Source organism: Erythrolamprus reginae, chromosome 4 (assembly GCF_031021105.1).
Source record: "Erythrolamprus reginae isolate rEryReg1 chromosome 4, rEryReg1.hap1, whole genome shotgun sequence".
Lineage (NCBI taxonomy): Eukaryota > Metazoa > Chordata > Lepidosauria > Squamata > Dipsadidae > Erythrolamprus > Erythrolamprus reginae.
The window spans coordinates 88,339,353-88,366,687 of NC_091953.1; the positions used below are offsets into that span (position 1 = coordinate 88,339,353).

The window sequence follows — 27,335 nt, forward strand, 5'->3', positions numbered from 1 at the left end:
TTTTTTTGCTAAGCATAAAGTTATCTAAAGCAATATAACAGCTTTAACAATGAACAAAAAAATAAAATAAAACCAACTTCCCAACAAGAAAAGCACAAATGCTGAATTCGCTTATAACAACTCAGTTTTGTCTCTATTAGAATATCACCATTTCAAGCCAACTACAATTTCCACCTCCAGCTACTTCTGAACATGTCTTGATCTGCCCATTTTTGCCAAGAACTACCTCCTTAAGAAAACATAAAGCATACAAAGATTTCTGAAAAGTGTTCTATTAATGAAAAGGAAGTCTCTCTTTCATTGCTGTCATATTTGACTTTTTTCCCATCCATAGATGAGAAGGGGAATTCAAGAATAGGCTAAATCACTGAAGAGATGGAATATTGTAGATGGAAGATCAGAAGGAAGGAAAAGTAATAGGCCTAAAATAGCAATAGTACTCCCTTCCTTTTCATTATCAGCGAAAATATGTTACAAACACACATACACACACAGTAGCTTTTAATATAATTATACACACACACACACACATATAGTTCTGTTAGGAATATATATATTATGACTCATCATAATAGGACAGAGTACTGGCGATGCACTACTTAGAAGAGAAAAAATGAATATATGTTTGTGTTTATTTATATATCTAATATGTTTTATTATTGGAGAACATATATACTCTAATCTCTTTGCACAGATCTGGAGAATCAATGCAAGGCTTCAAATTTATCTGCAATAAGCAATTTAATCAAGTTGATTCACATCTGAAAATCTCCACTAAATCCAGCTAAGTGTTGAGTATGGGCGTAAGTGTTTAAAGAGCTGAGATTTGTTGACAATCTGGTCAAGTTAGGCCTTTCTTTAACCAATATAGAAATAGCATAATGTATTTTTAATTTACTCTGATTGTGTGCTATTCATGTGATACCCATGTTTCAAGTAGCAGTGGACTAAGTTTACCAACTTCTGAATATTATGACTTGTCTCAAATCAATGCTGCTATGTGAGAAACTAAAAAATATTCCTCATTGAGCTTCTCAGTTGTGTTAGGAATGCCACATCTGGAAAAAAAATAATGAGAATAATCCAGAGATTTTTTTAAAAAATTCAACAGCTGAACATTTTTTGCTAAATTTTTGAAGAATTATTTGGTTAGATAATTGTTCACAGGATAAATAGCTGTTCATCAGGATAGATAGTTGTTCACAATGTGTGTGTGTGTATGTGTGTGTGTGTAAAACATGACAACGCTTATCATTCTCAGTTTAAAGAACTTTTAAAATGAATATGCCACAGGCTTAGATTTTACTCTCTCTCTCTCTCTCTCTCTATCTACTTGACTTCTATGCTGCCCAATCCCAAGGGACTCGGGGCGGCTTACAACAATATAAAAATACAAATTACAATATTAAAGAAGTCAAATATAAATGTTAAAACAATAAAAACCCAATTATAAAACCCACTGCTCAAACAATACAATCAACACTCACTTAAATCAATCAATTTTTAATTTAAATTAAATATTTAAATAAAAATTGAAAAATTGCTGTGTTGGAAGAAATGTCCATCTTTTTCAGTTCCAAGCTGGGCGAAAGATACTGGAAACAAGGATGTTGATTGGAAAGATGGTTTGTTGATGAACAGAAGCAACAGCGTTTATGATTCCGGTGCAGCGGACAAAATGGAGTCAAGAGGGAGGATTTACTGTTATGGAATAGGCTGGGCCAATATTTCTTAATCAGCACAAAATATATGCTTGGGCTAATAAGAAAGACTTAATATTTATGGAAATATAATATTCTTCCTTTTTAATATTCATCAAAATATTTCATTCTTCAATGGGGGTGGGAGCTTCCCACAGCTGTTTGTATAGAAACAATACTTACTTATTGCACCTTTATGGTCATTCATTAGTATATTTTAGTATAGTGATGGTGAACCTAAGGCATGGGTGCCACAGGTGGCACGCAGAGCCATATCTACTGGCATGCAAGTCATTGATCTAGCTCAGCTCTAAGGTACATGTGTCTGCCAGCCAGCTGATTTTTGGCTCACGTAGAGGCTCTGGGAGGGCATTTTTGGCTTCCAAAGAGCCTTTGGGGGCATGGGGGAGGGAATTTTTGCCCCTTCCCCAGCTCCAGGAAAGCCTTTGGAGCCTGGGGAGGGTGAAACACGAGCCTACTGGGCCCACTTTAAGTAGGGAAACATGCCGTTTCTGGCCTCCAGATGGCCTCAGGGGGTGGGGTGGAGGAAGCCGTTTTTGTCCTCTCCAGGTATTGAATTATGGGTGTGGGCACTTGTGCATACGCAATAGTGCGGGCGCACGCTCTTTGAGCATCTGAAGGAAAAAAGATTCACCATCACTGTTTTAGTAGATACCAGAGTGGTCTTCAACTCTAGTGATTTGAGTTTGATAAAATCATGTGTTAGATACCTTTGAACTCTATGGCTCTATGATAGATCTTGGACAAATTGCTGGATCCAATCTGGGTCACTCACTGGGGCCAGAGGTTTAGTCTTCGGAGCTTTCAGTCTTGTGCTGGAGCCCATCCTCGGGGCATTTCTCTCTCTCCCTGAAGATGGGCTCTATCTACCATGACTTATTTTAGAACTTCAAGTTTGCTGTAGAGGAAATGTTAACAGGAGTATTATGATTTCACAGAAAAGCAATCTCCAAATAAAAATTATACATTTCTTGAAGATATTATTTTTGAGTTTTCAATTATTTAAATGTTGAAGAAGAAATAAAAATTTTCTAGCAGGAAAATGCTATTCTTAGTAAGCTCACTGGTTTTTCCTCTAGATTTTAATAGCTATCATACTCAGTTCCCCTTAAATGCCTTTTTCAGCATTATGTGATATGATTGCAGGGCTCTTATACAGATTCAAATCTTGTCCACTTACTATGATTTTGGTTTACAATAATCTACTTAAATATGAAACTAAATAGTATTGCACTGTTAGCATATTTAAAAATTTGGGATAGGCCTGACAAATATTCCTTTATTATACAAGTAGTCCTCGACTTATGACCATAATTGAGCACAAAATTTCTGTTGGTGAGTCAGTTGTTAAAAGGTTTTTTCCCATTTAACTAAGAGATGCAGTGGCACAGTGGTTAGAATGCAGTACTGCAGGCTACTCTGCTGACTGCCTGCAATTTGGCAGTTTGAATCTCACTAGGCTCAAGGTTGACATCCATCTTTCTGAGGTCAGTAAAATGAGTTGTTGGAGACAACACACTGACTCTATAAACTGCTTAGAAAGCTGTAAAGTACTGTGAAGGGGTATATAAGTCTAAGTGCTATTGGTATTTTCTTGCCCCAATTGTTAAGTGAATCACTGCAGTTGTTAACTTATTAATATAATTGTTAAATAAATTGGGTTCCCTTTTCACTTTGCTTGTCAAAAAGTTATAAAAAGTGATCACATTGCCCCTGAGATAATGCATCACAAATATAAATCAATTGTCAATCATCCATGGGGATGCTACAATGGTCATGAATGTGAATAATACTTATATATCACTTTTTTTAGTGCCATTGTAACTTGAAACAGTCACTAAATAAACTGTTGTAAGTTAAGGACTCTCTATATATATTCTGTATAGAAACGAAAGGAATATGAATAAACACCCATGATTCGGTATAAAACCAAATGATGGGATGATAAATTGATACTTAAAGCTTGAAAAAAAATGAGTAGTTAAAAAGAGACTGTATTATTTCGTTAGAGATGGTAAGCTAAGTTTCTGTTACAGATGAAGACATTATTTGCATAGCATAGACTTTTAATTCATCCCTCAGATGAATTTCTCGGGACCTCCCTGTAAACAACATTCCTGGTTTTGCACTCTGGCTGGAGGATGACCGGGCTGTCTAGAGCAGTGTTTCCCAACCTTTTTTGAGCCGCGGCACATTATTCATATTTTCAAAATTCTGGGGAACACTGAGGGGGGCGGGCGGGGGGGGGGGGGGCTAAAGAAAAGTTTGGACAAAAAAAATCTCTTCCTCCATTTCACTCTATTTCTCCCTCCCTCTTTCTCTCCCTTCCTTCCCTTCTTTCTCTCTCCATCGCTCTTTCTTTCTTTCTTCCTCTCTTTTTTGCTCTCTTTCTCTCTGCCTCCTTCCCTCCCTCTATGTCTTTCCCTCTCCCTCCTTCCCCCCTCTTTCTCTCGCTCTCTTGCTTTCTTTCTCTCTCATTCTCTCTCCCCTCCTTTTTCTCTCTCTCTCTTTCTCTCTCGTTCACCACGCCGGCAACAGAGAGAAAAAGAAAGTGAGAGAGCCGGAGAGAGTGGAGGGAGAGAGCCGGCGGCTGTTGTCTTCGCCTCCGCCAGCCAGCTCTGCAGCTAAGAGGCAGCAGCGATCAGCCCCCTCGCCCTCCCAGACGTCCCCAGAGCCCAGCCACGCAGCGCCTCCCGTTAGCCTGGCTGACTTTTCCCTGCTGCCGTTTTCTCTTCATGGCGCAAAGCCACAGTCCCGGACTCCCAGATCGCTCGCTTCTCCAGCCAGCAAGCCGGCTACCGGAAAAGCATCGCACTTTTTCAATGTGCGGCGCTTTCCTGGGCAGATGGCTTTGCTGACCGGAGAAGCGAGGGATCCGGGAGTTCGGGACTGTGTGGCTTTGCGCCATGAAGAGAAAACGGCTCGGGCAGCAGGGAAAAATCGGCCGTTTTCTCTTCATGGCGCAAAGCCACACAGTCCCGGACTCCCAGATTACTCGCCCCAAGGCAGGAAGCGGCGGCGGAGGAGAGGGGGCAGATCGTGCCCCAAGACAGGAGGCGGCGGCAGAGGAGGAGAGGGGGCAGCTTACGGGGAACGGTGCTCACAGCTGTCCCCCGGCTACTGCCAGATGCTGCTGTTTCCAGCGCTTTCCTGCTGGGCCCCAAAGAAGGAAGGTGGGAAAAAGGAGGCACGAATAATGAAGCTCTCCTTTTTCCCGCCTTCCTTCTTTGGGGCCCAGCAGGAGAGCGCCGGAAAGAGCTGCATCGGGCAGTAGCCGGGGGACAGCTGCGAGTGGGAGCTCCAGGTCCGAGGCACCGGCGGTCCGGCAGCGCCCCGCTGGAGTTTCCCTAGGCTTCGCGGCACACCTGGCTGTGTCTCGCGGCACACTAGTGTGCCACGGCACACCGGTTGGGAAACGCTGGTCTAGAGCATGCCACAGAGAGCTGGCCATGGGAGAAACAGGTAGCTTCCCTTACTTGTGTTTTCCTAATAATATCTATAAATATTTTCCTGCATTTCTTTTGTCTCTTTTCCCATTATCTGGTGTTATAGTAGAAGGATCCGATCCATCTAAACTGAGGAGGAAAATAAAATTTAAAAAATCTGTATCTGCCTACCAGTATCTCTTGGTATTCATCCTGTTAGTGTGTGAGAGTGTTGAGGGGTTTGGAAACTCAAACAGTATGAGCAGGAAGGAGACACGAAGGAGTCTATGCGTGGCTTAGCTCAACTATTCTGTAGTAAGACTGCTTGCTACTGTGAAAGTAAAAGGGAAACTGAAACTCTTCTGCTTTTGTTTTTCATTTGGATCAGATTTCTTTTCAGGTTGGGAGTGGGGAGCAGAACTCTTTAGTATCAAAGCTTGTAAATAATAATATAAGAAATACTCATGCTCCAATGGTCATTTTATAAAATCCTTTCTTAGTGAGCAACTAGAAAGCAAGAGGAACATACGTGGCAAATTTCAAGTTTGTAGGTTTTACTATTCTGGAGATTTCATGATTAATATGTGAGTGGTTTTTGCTTTTATATAGAGGGATTGTGTATAGATTTAGAAATTTTAGATGTCTTCTAGCTATAGTATGTGGGCATATGATTATTTTCTAAGAGCATAAGCCATGAAATATACTAAAATTCAATCTAAAACCAGTAAAGAGCCGGGGTGGCGCAGCAGGTAGAGTGCTGTACTGCAGGCCACTGAAGCTAACTGTAGATCTGTTAGGTCAGCGGTTCAAATCTCATTACCCGCTCAAGGTTGACTCAGCCTTCCATCCTTTCGAGGTGGGTAAAATGAGGACCTGGATTGTGGGGGCAATATGCTGGCTCTGTTAAAAAGTGTTATTGCTAACATGTTGTAAGCCGCCCTGAGTCTAAGGAGAAGGGTGGCATAAAAATCAATCAATCAAACAAACAAATAAATAAACAAACAAATAAACACAAGCAAACTGTAGCTTAAAATGAGCAGGGGATCATTTTAATTGTTAGTCCTGTTTCTCTTTTTAAAAATATCAAATTAGATAAGTGGAAGGATGGGAAAACAGGCTATTGGAAATTCTTTAGAAAAATTATTCTCTCACTTTAAATACTTTCCTTTCCACAATCCACTTCACTTCAGATAGTGGGAGATTAAAAAGACACACCATAATTTGCTTTGCTTTGATAGTAGGCAGGCCTATTTACACGCATGCATTCATAAAATAATTAATTAACAAAATAAGTAATATTTTATGCCACTACAGTAGTTTAAAGAATGGTTAATTAGTTCTGATAAATTCTTCAGTATACATTTATCTTGCTATAAGGGAAATGGATTGGACTGAAGAAGGAAAAATAAAGAAAAGTCTTGCTTCCATTGAAATTATGCATATACAAAGACATATACGCCCTTGACAACTAATGTAATATGAAAGACTATGACCACTTGGGCAACACAATCAGAAAAACAGGTGCTCAGGTTGTTTTTTCTTCCATCCTCCCCACTAGAGGACGACACCCCACCAGAGAACGCAAAATCCCGCAGATAAATCACTGGCTTAAAGGATGGTGTCGCCATAAGAACTTTGGCTTCCTCGACCATGGCCTGCACTATCTCCAAGAAGGGCTTCTAGCAAGCGACGGGCTACACCTCACTAGAGCGGGGAAGAACCTCCTAGGCAACCGACTAGCCCAACTCATCAGGAGGGCTTTAAACTAGCTCTGAGAGGGGAGGGTGACCAAACTATACAACAAAACACTGAACAAAACAAGGAAGGGGAACGTGACAAGCCTACAAACAAACCTGAGAATAAAAAATTTCTACCTGCAAACAAACACAAACATCTAAAATGCCTGTACACAAACGCACAAAGCTTGGGAAACAAACAGGATGAACTGGAATTATTAATACACGAGGGCCAATACGATCTAATTGGAATCACAGAAACCTGGTGGGACGAAACACACACCTGGAACACACAGATAATGGGTTACAACCTCTTGAAGAAGAACAGGTCAAACAAGAAAGGAGGAGGTGTTGCACTATACATCAAAGACCACTACACTGCCACAGAACTACATCCAACCAAAGATGATAACCCCCTAGAAATCATATGGGTCAACATAAAAGAAAAAAAGAGCAACACCACAATTGAAGTATACTACAGACCACCCAATCAAACAGACACAATGGACGACCTCTTCACATGCCAACTAACAGACATATGCAACAAACACAGCACGACAATAATGGGGGACTTCAACTACCCAGACATCAACTGGAAAACTAACTCAGCACCAAGCGGAAAGTCTGCCAAATTTCTTTCCAGTCTAGCTGACAACTTTCTAACCCAAAAAGTTGAAACAGGAACCAGAGGGAATGCTATATTAGACCTAATACTAACAAACAGGGAAGAAACAATAGAGGGAACAGAAGAAGAAGGGAAACTGGGAGAGAGCGACCACGTCATCCTCAAATTCAACATAGTGCAATCACTAGCTACTATACCCAACACCACTACAGTCCCAGACTTCAGAAAAGCGGACTTTAACAAGCTCAGAGCGAACCTTGAACAATGCCCCTGGAACGAACTCTTAGAAGGAAAAACCACTCAGGAAGCCTGGGCGATCCTAAAAAACAGCATCATAGACGCCCAAAACAACGCAATCCCCATGAAAAGGAAAAACAGGAAAACCAAAACTAAACCTGCATGGCTAAACAAAGCCCTCGCAGATGACATAAAAGGAAAAAAAGCTAAGTACAAACAATGGAAAGAAGGACTCATAACCAAAGCGGAATATCAGCAAACAGCCAGTTCCTGCAAACAAAAAATAAAAACAGCAAAGGCACAATATGAACAACACCTTGCAGCGGAAGTCAAAGACAACAAAAAAAGATTCTTCCAACACATCAACAATAAGAAGAAAATCAAAGAAACAATCGTCACACTAACAAACGAAGAGGGTAGAGAAATCACAGACAGCAATAACCAAGCACAGCTACTCAATGCCTACTTTGCAACAGTCTTCACACAAAAGGGAACCTCCCTCCAACCAATCTGCAATTTAACTGCAACAAACTGCCCCAGAACTGAACTCAACATAGACAAAAGCACAGTGAGGGACTACCTGAGGGAACTCAACAAATACAAATCACCAGGGCCAGACGGACTTCACCCCAAAGTCCTAAAAGAATTGGCAGACACCATAGCGGAACCACTCCTCCTCATCTACCAAATATCCTGGATCACTGGAGACCTACCAGAAGACTGGAAGCGAGCTGACGTAGTCCCCATCCACAAAAAAGGCAAAAAGACCGACCCAGGTAACTACAGACCAATCAGTCTGACCTCTATACCTGGAAAAATACTGGAGAAAATAATCAAAAAACAACTTACCCACTTCCTAGAAACAAACAAGATCATATCCAATAGCCAGCACGGATTCATCAGAAACAAATCATGCCAAACCAATCTCATATCATTTTTCAACACCATAACCAAGTCAGTTGACCAACGCAACTCAGTGGACCTCATATACTTGGACTTCAGTAAGGCTTTCGATAAAGTCGACCACAATCTCCTAATCCACAAACTAGAAAAAAATGGAGTAGATTACTACACATGTAGATGGATAAACAGTTGGCTGACCAACCGCACCCAACGAGTTGTCCTCAACGGCACCAAATCCACATGGAAAAAAGTAGACAGTGGAGTACCACAGGGCTCTGTCCTGGGTCCTGTACTTTTTAACATCTTCATCAATGACCTGGACGAGGGAATAAAAGGGGAACTAATAAAATTTGCAGATGACACCAAGCTGGCGGGGGTAGCCAACACCCTTGAGGACAGGCTCAGAGTAAAAGAAGACCTAGACAATCACAGTGGGACCATACCAACAAAATGAGGTTCAACACCGACAAATGCAGAGTGCTCCACCTCGGCAAAAAGAACCCTAGACATACATACAGCCTGGGAGATACCCCACTCAGCAGTAGTGACTGCGAAAGAGATCTTGGAGTCTTGGTGGACAATCAACTAAACATGAGTCAGCAATGTGCAGCAGCAGCCAAAAAAGCCAACTCAATCCTAAGCTGCATCAACAGAGGAATACGCTCCAAGACCAGGGAAGTACTAATACCACTCTACTATGCCCTGGTCAGACCCCACCTGGAGTACTGCATCCAGTTTTGGTCACCTCACTACAAAAAAGACATCGAAACTCTGGAGAAGGTGCAAAAAAGAGCAACCAAAATGATTAGGGGACTCGAAACCAAGACTTACGGAGAGAGATTGAGAGAACTGGGCATGGACAGCCTAGAAAAAAGAAGGTCTAGAGGGGACATGATAGCAGTTTACAGATACTTGAGGGGTTGCCACGGTGAGGAGGGGGTCTCTTTATTCCCCAGGGCACCAGAGGGCCAGACGAGGAACAATGGTTGGAAGCTGACCAAGGAGAGATTCAACCTGGAAATAAGGAAGAACTTCCTGATGGTCAGAGCGATCAACCAATGGAACTGCCTGCCAGGGGAGGTGAACTCCCCAACTCTGGACACCTTCAAGAGGAGATTGGACTTCCATTTGGCTCGGGTGCTGTAGGGTTTCCTGCTCAGGCAGGGGGTTGGACTCGATGACCTAACGGTCCCTTTCAACTCTATTAATAAATAAATAAATAAAAAATAAATCTGGATGTTGTTCTTATAAAGTTTCATCATTAGATCTAGTAGACACTAACTGATAGAGTAGTCTTTCATGTAATATTTTATCTTATTTTGGGACAATACAATAAAAAGCTGATTTCAAATGCATTTTACCACAGATAATTTATATGTTTATCTTCAGTCCAAAAAACTATCCCTTTTGAAATGTTTTCTATGCCCCCATTCCTTATGTCAGCTCAATCTCTTATTTGACCATTGCCTAGTCTGAGAATCTTTGTTGTTTCCCAAGGACATCCCCAAAACACGTACTTTAGGAGATGGTAGCTGACACTTCAAAGAGATGTAATTGAACCAAGATGGCCAGAGATTTATGGGTGCATTATATATTACAGAATAAATTTTATTGATTTAATCATTTGATATCAAAATATGAGGGTCGCCCAGAAAACAGTGCACCACGTGTTTTTTCTCAGCCTACAGTAATGGTACAAATGTGAAACTTTAGAGATACATTATTTGAATTGTCAGGAGTGTGTGTGTAAATTTTGCGTTTCTTCAAACAGATAGCGTAGCTGCAGCAGTGTTTTGAAATGGCATCTGTAAGTGATGTACGTTATAAGCAGCTTGTTGTCGTTAAATTTCTCACTGCAGAGAAATAAACCATTGGGAACATTCACAAACATTTGTGTACAGTTTATGGAGAATCTGCAATCGACAGAAGTACGGTTTGTCACAGAAGACATTTTGAAGATGACGAAGAATCTTCGCACAGTGCAGAAATGGCATTGTGACCAGAACAAGGAGTGGTACTGACAGAGCATAGACGCTCTTGTGTCTCACTGGAGGAAGGCCATAGAACAGGACAGAAATTACATGGAAAAATAGGGAAAAAACACCATTCTTTCTTGGGTGTAAGTTTCATTGTATTCAATAAACAATTGTTGAAGAAAAAAAATCTGGTGCATTACTTTCTGGCGACCCTCGTATAACTCTAATATAAATACACAAGTATATATGGGTACAAAGAAAACAATAGGACATATTAAAAGTAAATTATCACCCACACAGTTAACCCCAAACTGATGTAAGTATTCCATCTTTGAAATGGTCTTTGAAATAGAGTGCAGCCTTACTAGAGATATGCAGCTTTGTTCCCTGCAAAAGTAGGATAATTTCTCCCGGTATTTTTCATTTTTTAAATTCCTCCCATTTAGAAGAAACTTTTCAAATTTAAACCGCCACTGCTTGTAAGTTAATACCATAAAGCCTTAGGATCAAAGCGATGAGTTCTCTGGAATTCCGATGCTTATAGGAGGAAAACACGGTGCTTTAATGCTACTTGTTTTGTTTCCCACCTCGGGATAAATCCTATCTGAATATCTCTTTCTGTCCACAGTGGGTGTAGGTTACATCCTGCTGAGAGTGAAACGCCTAACTGGATTGCCAACTAAAATGTTTTCATAGAAGTCTTTTCGAAAAGACCGATATTCAATACCCTTTTTTAATGTAGTGTAATACCTGCACGATCATTTATGCTTGTATTTGGTTTACAATAATATAGTAGTAGTGTCTGGTTATAGTATCTGGTTTACAAGTCTTCTCCTGCGCTCAAACTATGCAGCCATGTTCAATGGCAAGTCCAGGAGAGTAAAACGCACGCACGAAAGCGAAGAAAGATACCTCGGCAGATATCCACCCATGCCAGTTGAAAGAGAACAAAAGCAGTGCGCATGTGCGGCGGAAATCACTGCTGTCTCCACCCACCCTCGCTTCCCGTCCGCATCTGCCCCTTCCCCCTCTCAAAAGATGTTAAGTTAACGTATCAGACTCCGGAGAACGTCCGGACGACTGCCACGCCTCCTCGTCCCCGAAGCCACGCCCCTCTTGTCGCAGTAGCGCGCATGGGCACAAAGGACGTCGTGCTTAAGCTCTGCTCTTGGCAGAGATCGCGTTTGCAAGGCGATGGCCGCATCCTTGTGCTACTCGCCGTCGCCGAAGCCTGTTTCTCACCTGATCTTTGACATGGACGGTCTGCTTCTGGGTGGGTAATTTACGCCCGCAGGGCAGTCCGGCTGCTGGCGAGAGAAGGCCGCGAATTAGGTCTGCCCTCTTGTCGCAGGACGGGAGCCGAGTGCCGCTATTGCCTCGCAAAAGCGGCGATGTAGCCTGTGGTTTCTCCCGCCTCCTTGCTAGTAACTGAGATTCTGAAAATTGCCAACTGCAATTGGCAGCATGCACACAAACACGAATGCCCTGCTGTTGAAGGAAAGCACAAAGCCAACAGGCAGGCTAATGATCGCTTTGTTTGTGGAGTCCTCGCTCCAAATTGGTAATTTGCTGGTTGCACAACGTGGCATGACGATAACAGTCCTTCTTTCTACCATCACGTGGATACTTCAAATCGTCTTCACGTTCATAGGATAACCAAGAGTTGAAGGCTTTTAAGACGAATGCAATCCTTTGGAGTTAAGATGAACGTGCCTTGTAGTAATTTTAACTCCCTTAATGTTTAATAAAAAGGACTGTACCTTTTAATGTTTAATAAAAAGGACTGTTGACTTTGTGCAGGACTAAATTTTGATTACAATTTTGATTCCTTTTTAACTCTGTGTTTCTCAGTGTCAGCAATTTTAAAGTTTTACATACTTCAACTCCCAGGATAGCTGATTGAGGAATTCTGGGAGTTGAAGTCCACACATGTATTCCTGAGGTTGACAAACACTGGTTTTAGCTGAAGTGGAAAGATCGCTAAAAAGGATCCATGGATATGATTTTGACTTTTTTTTTTGAACAGATCTTAATCTGTTTATTTAGAAACAAATCCCATAGAAAATAATTAGTCTTAAGTAAAGGGCAAAGGACAGGAGCCTTGGTCCTGTTATAAATAAATGCCAGGAGTGACAAGATGCCTCTTAACACTAACTAGAAACTTTATACATGAAACATTGTTTCAGGCCAGAGATTAAAAATAATCCTGTTTTGAAGTCTGCATGGGAAAACTGGATATTCTTTCCTATGGGCCTCCTGCTCTTCATTAAATTAAAGTTGCACTATTTGAAACTTCCTAGTGAATGATCTTTCATAGGAAGCTTTTGAAGAAGCAAAATTTGCAGTGGTAATGAGAAAGGATAATATGTTGTAACTTGTGAAAATAAGATGCCAAACAAAAAATATTGTGCGGCATTGAGCTGAAAAGGCATCGCATTGAGTGTATACTGGTGACAAATATTAAAATGATGCATATTAAAGTAATTTACATATAAGTGCAAAGTTGAATGGAATTTAGTACTGTATAGTCAGAGGCTCTGATTTGATAAGGTTAATATAAAGATTGTTTTATCTAAAATTATGTCTTTTTTCTGTCATGACTTAGATCATAATTGAGCCCAAAATTTACATTGCTAAGTGAGGCATTTGTTAAGTGAGTTTTGCCCCATTTTACAACCTTTCTTGCCACTGTTGTTAAGTGAATCACTGCAGCTGTTAAGTTAGTAACACAGTTGTTGGGTGACTCTGTCTTCTCCATTGACTTTGATTGTCAAGACAGTCATAACAAAACGTTTACATGACGCTGGAACATGGCAGTTGTCATAAATATGTACCACTTGCCAAGTAACTGAATTTTGATCATTTAACTATGGGGTCACTTTTCAGTGCCATTGTAATTTCAAATGGTCACTAAACAAATATTTTTAAGCGGTTTACCTGTATTTATTGGAAATATAAGTGCAGTGAACAGAGTTTGAGATCTTAGTTAAATAAGGCACTGATGTACATTATTGGGCTTTCATTCTTCAAATCAAATACTTTGTTACAGAGCAGCTTCTTGTGATTAGATGTGGATATCAGTTGTACAGTAATATTTTTACACTGTTCTAGTTATTGGAAAAAATAATTTTCAAAAATAATAGTTTTCAGACATGCTTTAAAATACTCACCCATTTCTGATGTTGCTTGTGTACATTTAAAATATTTAGACAAACTAAAATTAGTCTGTCCTTTTGTAAAAGTAAATTTTAAATTTTGGTATGTACTTCAGTATTTGAAATAGTGTTCAAATTAGTTTGTAGAATGTGCCCTTTGTGGTGCCCATATTAAATACATTGCCACAGTAATTTTCTTTTACAGTTTTTTTGTTGACATAAGATCTGAACAATTTATTAAATTTACTAATTATCCTCCCCTTTTGCTATATATAGCAACTGCCATGATTTTTGCTTACCTATTTTTTATGAAAATGCATTGTTGGCAGCAAACAGGTAGATTTACATGATTGGAAGGCTGCTTCATAGTAATTATATACCGTAATCTATTTTGAAAGTGATAAATTTGTAAAAGCTGCTACAGTTCTGCAATGATTTAACTTTATTGTTTATATTTTATTCCACTATGGGTTTTTAATTGGTGCTGTATAGCTTGTAAGCTGATGAGAGTCAGTAGATAATGTTGGAAATAAATTCAGTAAATAAACAAATGATAATATCCTCTCCTTTCCAAAATATTTCTACATTCAGTAATATTTCCACCCATGTATGTGCAGATATCATTGAAAAGTGTTGACAAAATTGTTAGTCTGTTCATTCAAGATTTTATAAAATATAATTAAAGAATGGATTTTTTCTAATTTTTCACTTGTACACTTATAATGTTTATAGGAAAAGCTATGATATAGCTTTTTAAATTGCACATTACAGTGTCTTCAGCTTTAAAACAGTCAAATTTTTAAATGATGTACAAGACATTATTGATTTCTTAAATGTATGTAACTTCAAAAAATCATTGGGAGTGTGTTTCATCAAAGTGGTTAACTATCAAGTGAAGTTCTAAGACTATTCAACTGGATAAAATGAAGTTTATTGATCAGTTAATGTAATATATTTTTCTCTGAAGACTGTTGAATGATATTATATAATAATTTGGTTTTTTGTGACTACCTCAATATAATGAATAGTGTCTTAAACCCTGAAATTCATATCACTTAAATGAAATCTACCAATGGAATGGGTCTGGTACATGTCTGTTTTCTTTACTAAAACTGTGGTTATAGTATAAAAGACACATTTTTCTAAATTAACTATCTTTTATTAAATACCTTCTATTCTTAATGCTTTGTTTTTATTGCTGATTGCTGAAGGTTTAAATACCAGTGTTAAGGATCTGTTGATAAAACACTGACAATGTGGCTAGAATATATAATTAAAAATTCTAGACATTTCTAAAAGGATTTCAATTTTTCCCTTGTTTGCATATTTTTAAAAGCTTTTAAAATTATTTTTATAATTTTATATAATTTTATTTTTTATTATTTTTACAAATAAGATGGGGAATGTACCTAATATTCCTTCTTTCTACTATTTTTCCCATATCAGCCCTGTGAGGTAGTTGGACTAAGAATGATTTGCCTAAAAGTCACCCGGCCAGCTTTCAAGCTTTAAAGCAGGACTAGAATTCATTTTGCTATCATTCAAAGCTGTTGTTGGAACCGAAAATCCAATAATCAAATATTTTTATTAATGAAATAACATTGTAATTATTTTATAGTACAGTTTCTACATTTTTAGCAACTTTCTTTAATCACATTAGATTCCTGTGCCACAGAGTTTTAGAAAAACAAAATTCCAATCACATTGATTTGGCTATTTAAGAACAAGTGTCTAACTCAATGGGATTGTACTTTTGCTATTCTCAAAACTGATACCTGATATGTGTTTACAGCTATAATAACACTAAACCTGGCAAGTGGACAAGAAAACCAGTGTTGGCATTAGATAATATTGTGTGTAGTCTCTTTTTATGCCTAAGGCAATAATAGATTGAAAATACAAATCTGCTGACTCATAACTTCTTGAAATCCTTATCATTTTACTCTAATTTTTTTAGCATGCTGTGAGTTATACAATAAGTACATGTGAGGAGCAATATGTGAGAAGTTGTTTGTCAAGTGGACTCTTTTATACGTTAGATTTTTTTATTTTATTAATTCTAGCTGGATGTGCAATGGTAGGCTCTGTAGTCATCCTTTACAGAGTGGAGATTACTTTTAATGCAATTTACATGAGATGTTGTTGTGTATTGATACAGCTAAAAGAATTGAAACTATAATGCATTTTTCCAGTCGTAAAACAATTTCAAGTAATATGAAAAAATGTAGTAAAATTTGGAGCACGTTTGCTATAATGATTGAAATATTATATTGCTCTAGAAACCAGGACATTGAGTTCTAGTCTTCCATTAAGCATGAAAGCTGGCTGAGTGATTTTAGACCATTTACTCTCCAGTCCAACCCACTTCACAGGGTTATGGTGGGGAAACATGAGGGTGGGAAGATAATGTAAACTGCTGTAAGCTGTAACAGTAATCCTGGGTTACAAATATAATAAGGAAAATTTTTAATACATAACCATAGATATGCTGTAGAAAGCTGAGGAATTTGCTAAGTAATTCATTCAAAATATTGGACTATGATTCCATTTTCTGATAACTGTGCTGGCTAGAGATGATCAGAATTGTCATACAAGGCCTTTGGGAGACAACAGTAGGGAGTTTAGGTTAAATACATAAAATACTCAACCAAATGTAGCCTTTACTTTTAAATGATTTTTCTAGGTTCATTTCACAATATTTACATTATTTTGTGTTATATAAGCAGCTGAATATTCTAGCATTTCTGCCCTTTTATGTATGTATGTATTATATGAAATTCTCTATATGATGTATTTATTTGAGCTATTTACTTCTGTTTTGCCTTTTGGGCTGGAGGCTTTATGGAAGCCTCCTGAAGCCTGGGATGGCTTCCCCAGGCTTCAGGAGTCTGGAGGCTTCAGTGAGGCCTGTGTGCATGTGTGTGGGCAGTGCGGGGGATGTCTGCATGCACAGGGGAGGCCATGGGTGAGAGCATGTCCATGTGCGCTAGCTTGCGCGCAGACACCCTTTTGACACACCAGCTAAAAAGCATTTGCCATCACTGCTATATACCAAGAGTAATATAGTTTACCCTCTTTGTTCCCTAAACTTTGAGAATTATGATGCAGTGGTTAGAGTGTGCAGTATTGTAGGCTAACTTTCTGCTCACTCCAGGAGTTCAATTCCCACTGGCTGAAGGTTGATCCATCCTTCCATTCATCTGAGGTTGGTAAAATGAGGATCCAGATTGTTGGGGGCAATATGCTGACTCTGTAAATCACTCAGGACTGTAAAGCACAGTGAAGTGGTATATAAGTCTAAGTGCTATTGCTATTAGTGTACAGGCATCAATGAGTCCTTTATGAATCTTGGGTATGTTTGAGTCCTTTATGGGTCTTGGATATGTTTCTTATATATCCTACATTGTAACTGGAATTTCTATCCTTTCCATCACTCTCTATTTCATGATGGTTTTTCTTCTTCTTTTTTCTCCCTACCTCTTGTGATTTTGTTATCTAGTGGTTTTTGCTGGTAATTAGGTTCTAAAGGTCGTGAAGATTGCCCCCTCCCCCCACTTCAATTTTAATTTAAAGCCCTTTTGATAGGATGAAGCCTGTTGTTTTTCAAATGTATTCTTTCCAGTTCTTCCAGGCCATCCCTTGCCAGTAGCCCTTCATGTAGCTAATGCAAACCATGATCTAGGAAGCAAAAGTTCTGTTGATGACACCATCGCCAATAGTTTGTTTCTAAAGTTCTTGGCTCCCTCATTGGATGTTTGCCTTGTGTTGGAAGTACAGTGGTACCTCATGATACGAACGCCCCGCCATACGAACAACCCGAGATACGAACCCGGGGTTCAGAATTTTTTTGCCTCTTCTTACAAACGTTTTCCGTCTTACGAACCTGCCGCCGCCACCTCCGAGAAGCCCCGCCGCCCGGCTGTTGCTTTTTGAAACAGCCGGGGGGCTTCTCAGCGTCCTCCTGAACCTGAACGCCAAACCCGAACTTCCGGGTTTGGCGTTCGGGAGGCCGCCGAGAAGCCCCCCGGCTGTTTTAAAAGGTGACAGCCTGGCGGTGGGGCTTCTCGGCAGCGGCAGCGGGTTTGTAAGATGGAAAACGTTCGGGTTCGAGAAGCCGCTGGGAAGCCCCGCCGCCCGACTGTCACCTTTTAAAACAGCAGGGGCTTCCCTGCGGCCTCCCGAACGCGAACGCCAAACCCGAACTTCCAGGTTCGGCGTTCGGGAGGCTGCCGAGAAGCCCCCCAGGCTTATACCAATCATAAACCATAAACCTATTTTGTTTTTGTTAATGTAATTGGTTTTTATTCCATTTAGAAAACTGTTCTCCGATTTAGTATACTGACATCTAAGAACTCTTCTTGGTTTCTAAAAATTTAGATTATAAACATCATTTTATTAAATAGTATAAACACATTCACCTAAGATTAAAACGAAATGCAGTTATTTTCTGTATTTTGGGATATCATTGAAGAATACAAGAGAAAAAGTTTGCCCTTCTACTCAGTTAAGTAAATCAGTGCTCTTTATTTTTAGGTAGAAACAATGCTTTCTCAGCACTTACTAACTCAATGTTCAGAATTAGATATTGTAATAATTTGTACTGCAATTTTCTCATGTCAACTTCCTGACAGCATCATGGAGGACTGGCAAGTGAACAAGGGTTTGGGTCCCCCCCCTTTTGTTTTGTATCCTCAAGCTATCAATCTTGGTACAATCTAATGATCCAATACATTTGACCTTGCGCTGATTGAGAATAACGTAGTAGTGTTTTTGTACATTTTTCAGCCTTCTATAATTATATTGGAAAGGTACTTAACTCTTTCTTTGATTTTGTAAGCATCTTATGAATGATAGAATATCCTTTCAATTTACAGAATAAAATATAAGTGATTTTACATTATTTCTGGAATTTTAATACAGTGGTCCCTCGACTTGCGCGTTCTCGATTAGCGCGAAACGCTGCAACGCGGTTTTTCAAAAAATATTATTTAAAAAAATAAAATATTAAAAAATAAATTTTTTTTTATTCTGTTCCCTGAATGGAGACCGCCGGCCGCTCAATCGGGCCGGCAGGGAACAGAATGGAGCCTTCCGCGGCGGGGCTGGTAAGGGGGGGAGCCGAGCCCAGCCCCGTGGCATTCGCTTTCCTCCCGCCGGCAGCCGACTGATCGTGGGCTCCTTCGCAACCTCGGAGAGCTTCCTGGTTTTCGTGAGCTTTCATGCCCCGGAAGCTCTCCGAGGTTGCGAAGGAGCCCACAATCAGTCTCGGCTGCGGGTGGGAGGAAGGCGAATCCCCCGTGGGCTCCGTTACATCTTCCGCTGCCAGCCAGGCCATGCTGGCGGCAGCGGAACAATCGCTGGCTGTCAACTTTTCTTTTTAAAACTGGGCACGAGCTGACTTGCCTCCCCAGTGCTAAAAAGAAAAGTTGACAGCCAGCGCTACGACTGACGGAATGCTGAGCCTCCCGGTGGAAGGCTGCCGCTTGGCCGGGGAGGCTCGGCCGAAAGGGGCTGGAGCGGCAGAGCCGAGCACGCCTTCCGCCCGGGAAGTCCTGCCCCTTCATCCCCACCCCTCGCCCCTGTGGTCGGCGGGGATGAAAGGGCAGGACTCCCTGGGTGGAAGGCGTGCTTGGCTCTGCCGCTCCAGCCCCTTTCGGCCGAGCCTCCCCGGCCAAGCAGCCAGGGAAGTCGAGCCAGGCGTGGCGGCGGCAGCGCTGCTTCTCCGGTCGCCCGGTCCTCTCCTGCCTCCTGCGCCGATGTTCCCCGCTGCGACGGAAGGCAGTCGCTTGGCTAGGGAGGCTCGGCCGAAAGGGGCTGGAGCGGCAGAGCCGAGCACGCCTTCCACCCAGGGAGTCCTGCCCTTTCATCCCCGCCGACCACAGGGGCGAGGGATGGGGATGAAGGGGCAGGACTTCCCGGGCGGAAGGCGTGCTCGGCTCTGCCGCTCCAGCCTCTTTCGGCCGAGCCTCCCTAGCCAAGCGACTGCCTTCCGTCGCAGTGGGGAACATCGGCGCAGGAGGCAGGAGAGGACCGGGCGACCGGAGAAGCAGCGCTGCCGCCGCCACGCCTGGCTCGACTTCCCTGGCTGCTTGGCCGGGGAGGCTCGGCCGAAAGGGGCTGGAGCGGCAGAGCCGAGCATGCCTTCCGCCCGGGAAGTCCTGCCCCTTCATCCCCACCCCTCGCCCCTGTGGCCGGCTCATCCAGGGGGGCGTGTGTGGACTGGCAAGCGGCAAGCGGGAAGACCAAGGGAAGGTTCCTTCAGCCGCCCAACACCTGATCCGCTCCGCAGCGCGGCAGCAGCGAGGAGCCGAAGATGGGGTTTCCCCTTTGCCTTTACCCCATCTTCGGCTCCTCGCTGCTTCCGCGCTGCGGAGCAGATCAGCTGTTGGGCGGCTGAAGGAATCTTCCCTTGGTCTTCCCCGCCGCCCACACGCAAACTCCACCATCTGCGCATGTGCGGCCATGAAAAAAATGGCGCACATGCGCAGATGGTGGTTTTACTTCCGCATCCAATATAACGCGGAAATCGGTTAGCGCGGGAGGTCTTGGAACGTAACCCCCGCGCTAACCGAGAGATCACTGTACAGTGATCCCCCGTTTATTGCGTCCCCAACCATTGCGAACAGGGTACTTCGCTATTTTTCAACCCGGAAGTCAAAAATACCATCTACGCATGCGTGCCGGGCACGCATGCGTAGATGGCAGCGGCTTCCCTGGGTCTTCCCCCTCTTGCTGGCGTCAGCGAGGAGTTTCCCCACCGCCCACGCAAACTCCTCGCTGCCGCTCGCCCGCCCTTCGCCTGCCCACGCCGTTCGCTCCCCCCTCTTGCTGTCGGGAGGGCGAGAAGCACTCCCCAGCACCCGCTCGCCCGCCCTTCGCCCTGGCGGAGAAATTCCAGCCCCCACCTGGTCCCGCCCGCGGCTCGGCTTCCCTGGCTGCTGCTCCGGTCGCCCGATCGTCTCCTGCCTCCCGTGCCGATGTTCCCTGCCAAGCCTGGCTCGGATTCCCTGGCTGCTTGGCCGGGGGGGGGGCTCGGCCGAAAGGAGCTGGAGACGCAGAGCTGAACACACCCCTTCATCCCCAAAGGCCGGCCTTTTTGTCTGGGAGGGAAGATGACGTGCCGGTGGCACAGGGGCGAGGGGCGGGAGGCAAATCGCTGCGTCTCCAGCCCCTTTTGGCCGAGCCCCCCCCCTCCGGCCAAGCAGCCAGGGAAGCCGAACTGGGCTTGGCGGGGAACATCGGCACGGGAGGCAGCTTCTGCCGGACATGGGCAATGGGCGGGACAGAGAAGCGGGGAGAATCAGGAGGCTCCTTTGGCAGCTGGGGGCTGCCTGGCTTTGTTGTTTTGGCTGCAGCGGGTGCCAGGCAGCCTCCAGCCGCCAAAGGAACCTCCTGATTCTTCCCGCTTCTCTGTCCCGCCCATTGCCCGTGTCCGGCAGAAGCTGCTGCCTTATTGCTCTTTGCCGGCGGGATGCAAAGTGCTGGGGTGGGAGGGTGTCCTGACAGCCCCCCCACCCATATGCTTCGCCTCCCGCCGGGCAAGAGCGCTCGGGTGGCAACTTCTTCTAGATATTCCCAGCAAGCGAGATGCAGCGAGCGCCGGACAAGTGGATGGCGGCGGATGTGTTGTGCCACCAGTAATAAACTTCCAATTCCTCCTTTCAGTCGCGTGCGGCTGTCACCAATAAAACAGGTCTGTCCAGCTTGCTGAGCCGTTCGGGGCCACCCGGCCGCTTTATAAACTTGCCTTCCCCGGCGCACCTTTGCTGTCCCCACTCTTTCAAACCCGGGAGCGCGCCGCGTCTCGATCTCCGAGCGTGCCTGCCGAGCGTAGGTATTTAAGCAGCCAGCTCGATCCGAAGTTAAGTGAATAATGACGCAAATTACTATTTTCGCCTGGAAATGTCTGTTAGCATTTCGGAGGCTTTCATGCTCCTAGCAGGAGGGTTCGTTGCTCTCCGTTGCGCAGTTTAACTGCTGCAATCCTAATCCAGTTGAGGAAAAAGTGAAAATTGTTCTGTCTCCCTCCCTCCCACCCTCTCTCTGAATTCTCTCCTGCCCTGCCTCCCGATCACACGTAGCCAGCAGCGCCGTTATCACACGAGAAACGGTTCGCCAGTTTTTGCCTTTCTCTCTTCCTGGGCTCCCTGCTGGAGCGGAGAGCAGCGAATTACCCATCGGAATACCTACAGCGCCGCGCGCGCACAGGCGCGGAGCAGAAAACAAAACGGTCTTTCAATCGCTTTTTGCTTTTGAGAAAACCTTCCAATTCCCTTTTCCAAGGCGGGCTGGGTGTCCGGTAGAGAAACGTCTTATTAATGACTCGCATTTCCCCGCCCTCCAGTCGCCTAGTGCCAAAACAAACCCCCCCAAAAAGGAAGGCAGGATGGGGCTTTTGTCCATAGTGAAGCAGACAGCGAGTGGCGAGTGATGCGCGGCGCTTCCTCTTGTTTATTGCCCTTCGCTCGCCTCCCCTCCGTATGAGTGAGTGGGAGAGGGAGAAAAGACGAGCGTTAGGACTCGGGGGAAATCTTACCCCCCTTGTTCGCTTCTTCAATCAGCTTGTCCTGTTCCTCAGAGCATGGGTAGCGGAGGCTTCAGCCGCCAAAGGAACCTCCTGATTCTTCCCGCTTCTCTGTCCCGCCCATTGCCCCTGTCCGGCAGAAGCTGCTGCCTTATTGCTCTTTGCCGGCGGGATGCAAAGTGCTGGGGTGGGAGGGTGTCCTGACAGCCCCCCCACCCATATGCTTCGCCTCCCGCCGGGCAAGAGCGCTCGGGTGGCAACTTCTTCTAGATACGGGCGATGTCCACGCTCTCTCTCGGCGCTTTCGAGCCGAGTCCGTGAGCGAGTTCGCTCCCGGACTCGGCTCGAAGGCGGCGAGAGACAGCGCCAAGGAACGGGCCTGTCCACGCTCTCTCTCGGCGCTTTCGAGCCGAGTCCGTGAGCGAGTTCGCTCCCGGACTCGGCTCGAAAGCGCCGAGAGACAGCGCCCCCCGGACCCCCAACCCGGGTTTGGGGGGCTGCTAGGAAGCCCTCCATGCCGGCGGCAAACAGCCGCGCCGCCCCCAATCTTCGGCTCCTCGCTAGCGCTGTGGGAGTAAAAACACCATCTGCACATGCGCAGACGGTGTTTTTACTTCCGCATCGCTACTTCGCGAAAACCCGCTCGTTGCGGGGGCTCCTGGAACGGAACCCTCGCAACGAGCGGGGGATCACTGTATAACCAAATCTAAAACTTAAACTAACATTTTAAGTCATTAGGGGAACTTGATATAAAAGTTTCTATAAGCCAACACTCCATTAGGGAGAACTCTGAAACAGCAGATCCCAGTGAATAAAACTAGAGAAAGAAATTCAGTGCAGAGAATTTGAATTTGCCTTATGCCTTATGCTTCATTTTTTGTCTATAAAATTTAAAATTCAGTAGTTACATTTCAGTTGAAATTATGTGCACCTAAAAGAATATTTTAATTTGGTGTGGTCTAGGATTTCAAACATATTCTACCAATCATATTGTTTGGGAAATTTAAAAGCAAGCAGGGGCTTGTCAAAGTGTACTGTACTTCTTCTGCTGCACAAATATAATTTTACACATTTTTTTCCTAAAAGTATACAAGAAATCAGTGGTGAATTTCTTTTAATTATGTTAGGGAAAGTGTGTGCAGTGTGAAATATTTGTGTGAAAAGTGTATTTTTATGCACTTTCAAGGAAAAATAAGATGTTGAAAGATGTACGAATCTGTAAGATACCATAGGTTTTCTGAGAAATCAGATGAAGTAACATTGCTACTGATGACACTGACATTATGTACATTTTTCAGTTATTTCTTCCATTTGTTCCTCTGTACAATTCATACACCTCTGATTAAGTATCACAATAGCCGATTAAACCTGGTTGCAGTCCTTAAGACAGTTCCAACCTTGTATTGTATTGTATTGTATTGTATTGTTATATTATGCTATATTATACAGTAATACCTCATCTTACGAACTTAATTGGTTCCAGGACAAGGTTCGTAAGGTGAAAAGTTCGTAAGATGAAACAATGTTTCCCATAGGAATTAATGGAAAAGCCAATAATGCATGCAAGCCCATTAGGAGAATCCAAAATATTAAGGCTTAAAAAAAAAAAGTGGTGGCCAGACAAAGCTGAGGGGAAAGGAGTGGGAGGAGGGAGTCCCAAGGAAGCAAGGTGAAAAGAACCTCTCTTGAGCTCCATGAGTCACTGCCTCCTGTTTTTGTCCCCCCCCCACTCTTCTCATCTCCCCCACCACCTTTCTCCTCTCTTGAGCTCTATGAGTCTTTTCCCCCCATTTTTTCCCACCCCACTCTGCTCATTTCCCCCACACCTTTCTCCTCTCTTGAGCTCCATGAGTCTTTTCTTCCCGTTTTTTCCCACCTCACTCTGCTCATCTCCCCCACACCTTTCTCCTCCCTTGAGCTCCATGAGTCTTTTCTTCCCGTTTTTTCCCACCCCACTCTGCTCATCTCCCCCACACCTTTCTCCTCCCTTGAGCTCCATGAGTCTTTTCTTCCCGTTTTTTCCCACTCCACTCTGCTCATCTCCCCCACACCTTTCTCCTCTCTTGAGCTCCATGAGTCTTTTCTTCCCGTTTTTCCCACCCCGCTCTGCTCATCTCCCCCACACCTTTCTCCTCTCTTGAGCTCCATGAGTCTTTTCTTCCCATTTTTTCCCACCCCACTCTGCTCATCTCCCCCACACCTTTCTCTTCTCTTGAACTCCATGAGTCTTTTCTTCCCATTTTTTCCCACCCCACTCTGCTCATCTCCCCCATACCTTTCTCCTCTCTGGAACTCCATGAGTCTTTTCTTCCCATTTTTTCCCACCCCACTCTGCTCATCTCCCCCACACCTTTCTCCTCTCTTGAGCTCCATGAGTCTTTTCTTCCCGTTTTTTCCCACCCCACTCTGCTCATCTCCCCCACACCTTTCTCCTCTTGAGTTCCATGAGTGTTTTCTTCCCGTTTTTTCCCACCCCACTCTGCTCATCTCCCCCACACCTTTCTCCTCTCTTGAGCTCCATGAGTCTTTTCTTACCGTTTTTTCCCATCCCACTCTGCTCATCTCCCCCACACCTTTCTCCCCTCTTGAGCTCCATGAGTCTTTTCTTCCTGTTTTTGTCCCCCCTACTCTGCCCGTTTTTGCGATCCTGGGATTTCCCTACAGCATTGCGTTTTTGTGGAAGTCAGGAGGTGGGGTTTCCCATGGAGGGGAGCCTCAGGGGATCCCAGGATCGCAAAAACTGGCGCTTGGCTTGCAACGAAAGTCTGGAGGCGGGGCATCCCAGTGGCAGCGGCGGCAGGTTCGTAGGTGAAAAAAGTTCATAAGAAGAGGCAAAAAAATTCCGAACCCTGGGTTCGTATCTCGAAATGTTCAAATGACGAGGGGTTTGTATCACGAGGTACCACTATATGCGAAATGGTATGTTTGTTTGGATTCTAGGTGCGTGCTAAGAAAGGATTTTTAGAAATGACCATCAAATCATTAGTATTTCTTATATTAATATTAACACTGATGTTAAGGAGATGTTCTGCTCCTCCTCCCAACCTGAAAATAACACTGTTCCAACTGCCACTTGGGCCTGGCCAGCGTGTGACTCATCTGGCCTGCAGGCTGGCAATTTGGAGAGGAGTGTAAGGGAGAGAAGGGGATAAGATAGGAGAGACCTCTGCGGTTCCTGCAGGACATGAGCCCTTGATTACTGCTCATTTATTCAAGAGTACGAACAAGGACAATAATAATTAAATTATTAAGACCATAGTTGGGATAACTCAATATTTGTTTATAGTGGAATATTTTCCAAGAAAATACAGGTAGTGGCACATATTAAACAAGGAATGAAATAACAAGTTAAAGTAATATTTATCATAAAAAAATTGATTTCAGAACAGGGTTTTCAGGGAAGAGGGCATTTAAGGTTAGGGAGAAAATATTATTACCCAAAGAAAAATTTAAAGGGAAGACAAAATCTAAAGTCTAAACTGAGCAGTGACCAAATATTTTTGTCTTTTTCAACAAGGAAAAAACATTTTCACAGGTCTTATTAGATTAGCTCCATCATCTAAGCAACATTCTTCAAGGTTCACCATATGTGCCATTTTGTCAAAAACAAATTAAATGATCTAGCTGACTATTGGTTGAAAACATAATTTTAATTCCACATTTCTTTGTTCTTCAGACACTGAACATCTTTATACTATTGTGTTCCAAGAAATCTGCAGTCGCTTTGGGAAAACCTACACCTGGGATGTAAAATCCTTAGCAATGGGGAAAAAAGCATTGGAAGGAGCAGAAATCATTTGTGATGCACTGGACCTTCCAATCACCAAAGAAGAGCTGTTACATGAAAGTAAAATCATGCAAGAAAAATTGTTTCCTACAGCTATGTTGATGCCAGGTATTTTGTATTTTCAATTGTGTGTGCGCCTTATGAGGGGAGAAGAGAAAGGTTTTGGTGGTGGGAACCTGCTTTGCAGAGGCAGCAGTGGCTCCTCCTCCTCCTCCTCCTCCTGTCAGCTTTGCAGTAAACCTCAGGGTTTGCCTTATCCAGTAGGGGAGAGAGGTCCTGGTAGTAGTGGGAGAAAAATCTGTGGTGCCAGAAACTGCAGCCACGCTCCAGAGAAGCTGGAGCGTCGATCATTTGTGTGCATGGCAGCGGCCAGCACAAGAGAAACGGGATGCCAGACAGTCAGCTCTGCAGCTCCGGCAAACTTTGCTCCGGCAAAGTTATGTAGGCAAATCCAACGCCATGCCAGCATGCCGGAAACCATTGGACTGGCTCCGTGGGGCTCCAGAGCTGAGATTCTAGCATCCCGCTTCTCTTACACTAGCCACCATCATGCATGCAGCTGATTTGACACTCCCAACAGGCTTCTCCAGAGCATGTCTGTAGTCTCTGGCACCACAGATGTCCCCCCCAAACCTTTCTCCCCACTCTGGTAAGGCAAACCCCAAGGTTGACAGCGAGGTGGGCAGGAGGAGGAGGAGCCGCCTCTGCAAAGAGGCAAGCAGCAAAAGCAAAAAGCACTTGGAAGCAGTCAGTGGAGCACAATGTTAATTAACCATCTTGGAGAGATCACACCTGTTGCAATTTTTCAAGCCAAAGTTTATTTATTTTATTTATTTATTATTTAGATTTGTATGCCGCCCCTCTCCGAGGACTCGGGGCGGCTCACAGCAGAGAAAAACAAATAATAAATAATCTGAATACATTTAAAACATTTAAGATTTAAAAAGAAACCCCATATAGTACATACACACTCACAAGCATACCATACACAATTTAAACATGCCCAGGGGGAGATGTCTTAGTTCTCCCATGCCTAACGGCAAAGGTGGGTTTTAAGGAGTTTACGGAAGGCAAGTAGAGTAGGGGCAGTTCTAATCTCCGGGGGGAGTTGGTTCCAGAGAGCCGGTGCCGCCACAGAGAAGGCTCTTCCCCTGGGGCCCGCCAACCGACACTGTTTAGTTGACGGGACCCGGAGAAGGTCCACTCTGTGGGACCTAATCGGTCGCTGGGATTCGTGCTGCAGGAG

The 27,335-nt window shown here is 43.7% G+C and overlaps 2 protein-coding genes across 9 annotated transcripts in view; one reads left to right on the forward strand and one right to left on the reverse strand.

Annotated features, from left to right (window-relative positions):
• Positions 1-12,229, reverse strand: part of STS (steroid sulfatase) — a 175,150-nt gene extending 162,921 nt beyond the window's left edge. For 3 of the 6 annotated variants that reach the window (XM_070750855.1, XM_070750853.1, XM_070750851.1), the window contains exon 1: positions 11,866-12,229. Coding sequence is in view for 1 of the 6 variants with exons in the window: in XM_070750856.1 (XP_070606957.1) it covers positions 11,866-11,879 (14 nt within the window). In the remaining 5 variants the exon portion in view is untranslated. Of the gene's footprint in view, positions 1-2,431; positions 2,516-11,865 lie in introns of those variants that run through there. The other 3 variants (XM_070750856.1, XM_070750857.1, XM_070750854.1) reach the window with 3 other exon arrangements.
• The window catches only part of PUDP (pseudouridine 5'-phosphatase), a 112,569-nt gene continuing 96,885 nt past the window's right edge, over positions 11,652-27,335 (forward strand). For 2 of the 3 annotated variants that reach the window (XM_070750860.1, XM_070750859.1), the window contains exons 1-2: positions 11,652-11,896; positions 25,979-26,197. In XM_070750860.1, the coding sequence (XP_070606961.1) occupies positions 11,818-11,896; positions 25,979-26,197 (298 nt within the window). In that variant the 5' untranslated portion in view covers positions 11,652-11,817. The remainder of the gene's footprint in view (positions 11,897-25,978; positions 26,198-27,335) is intronic. The other variant, XM_070750861.1, reaches the window with a different exon arrangement.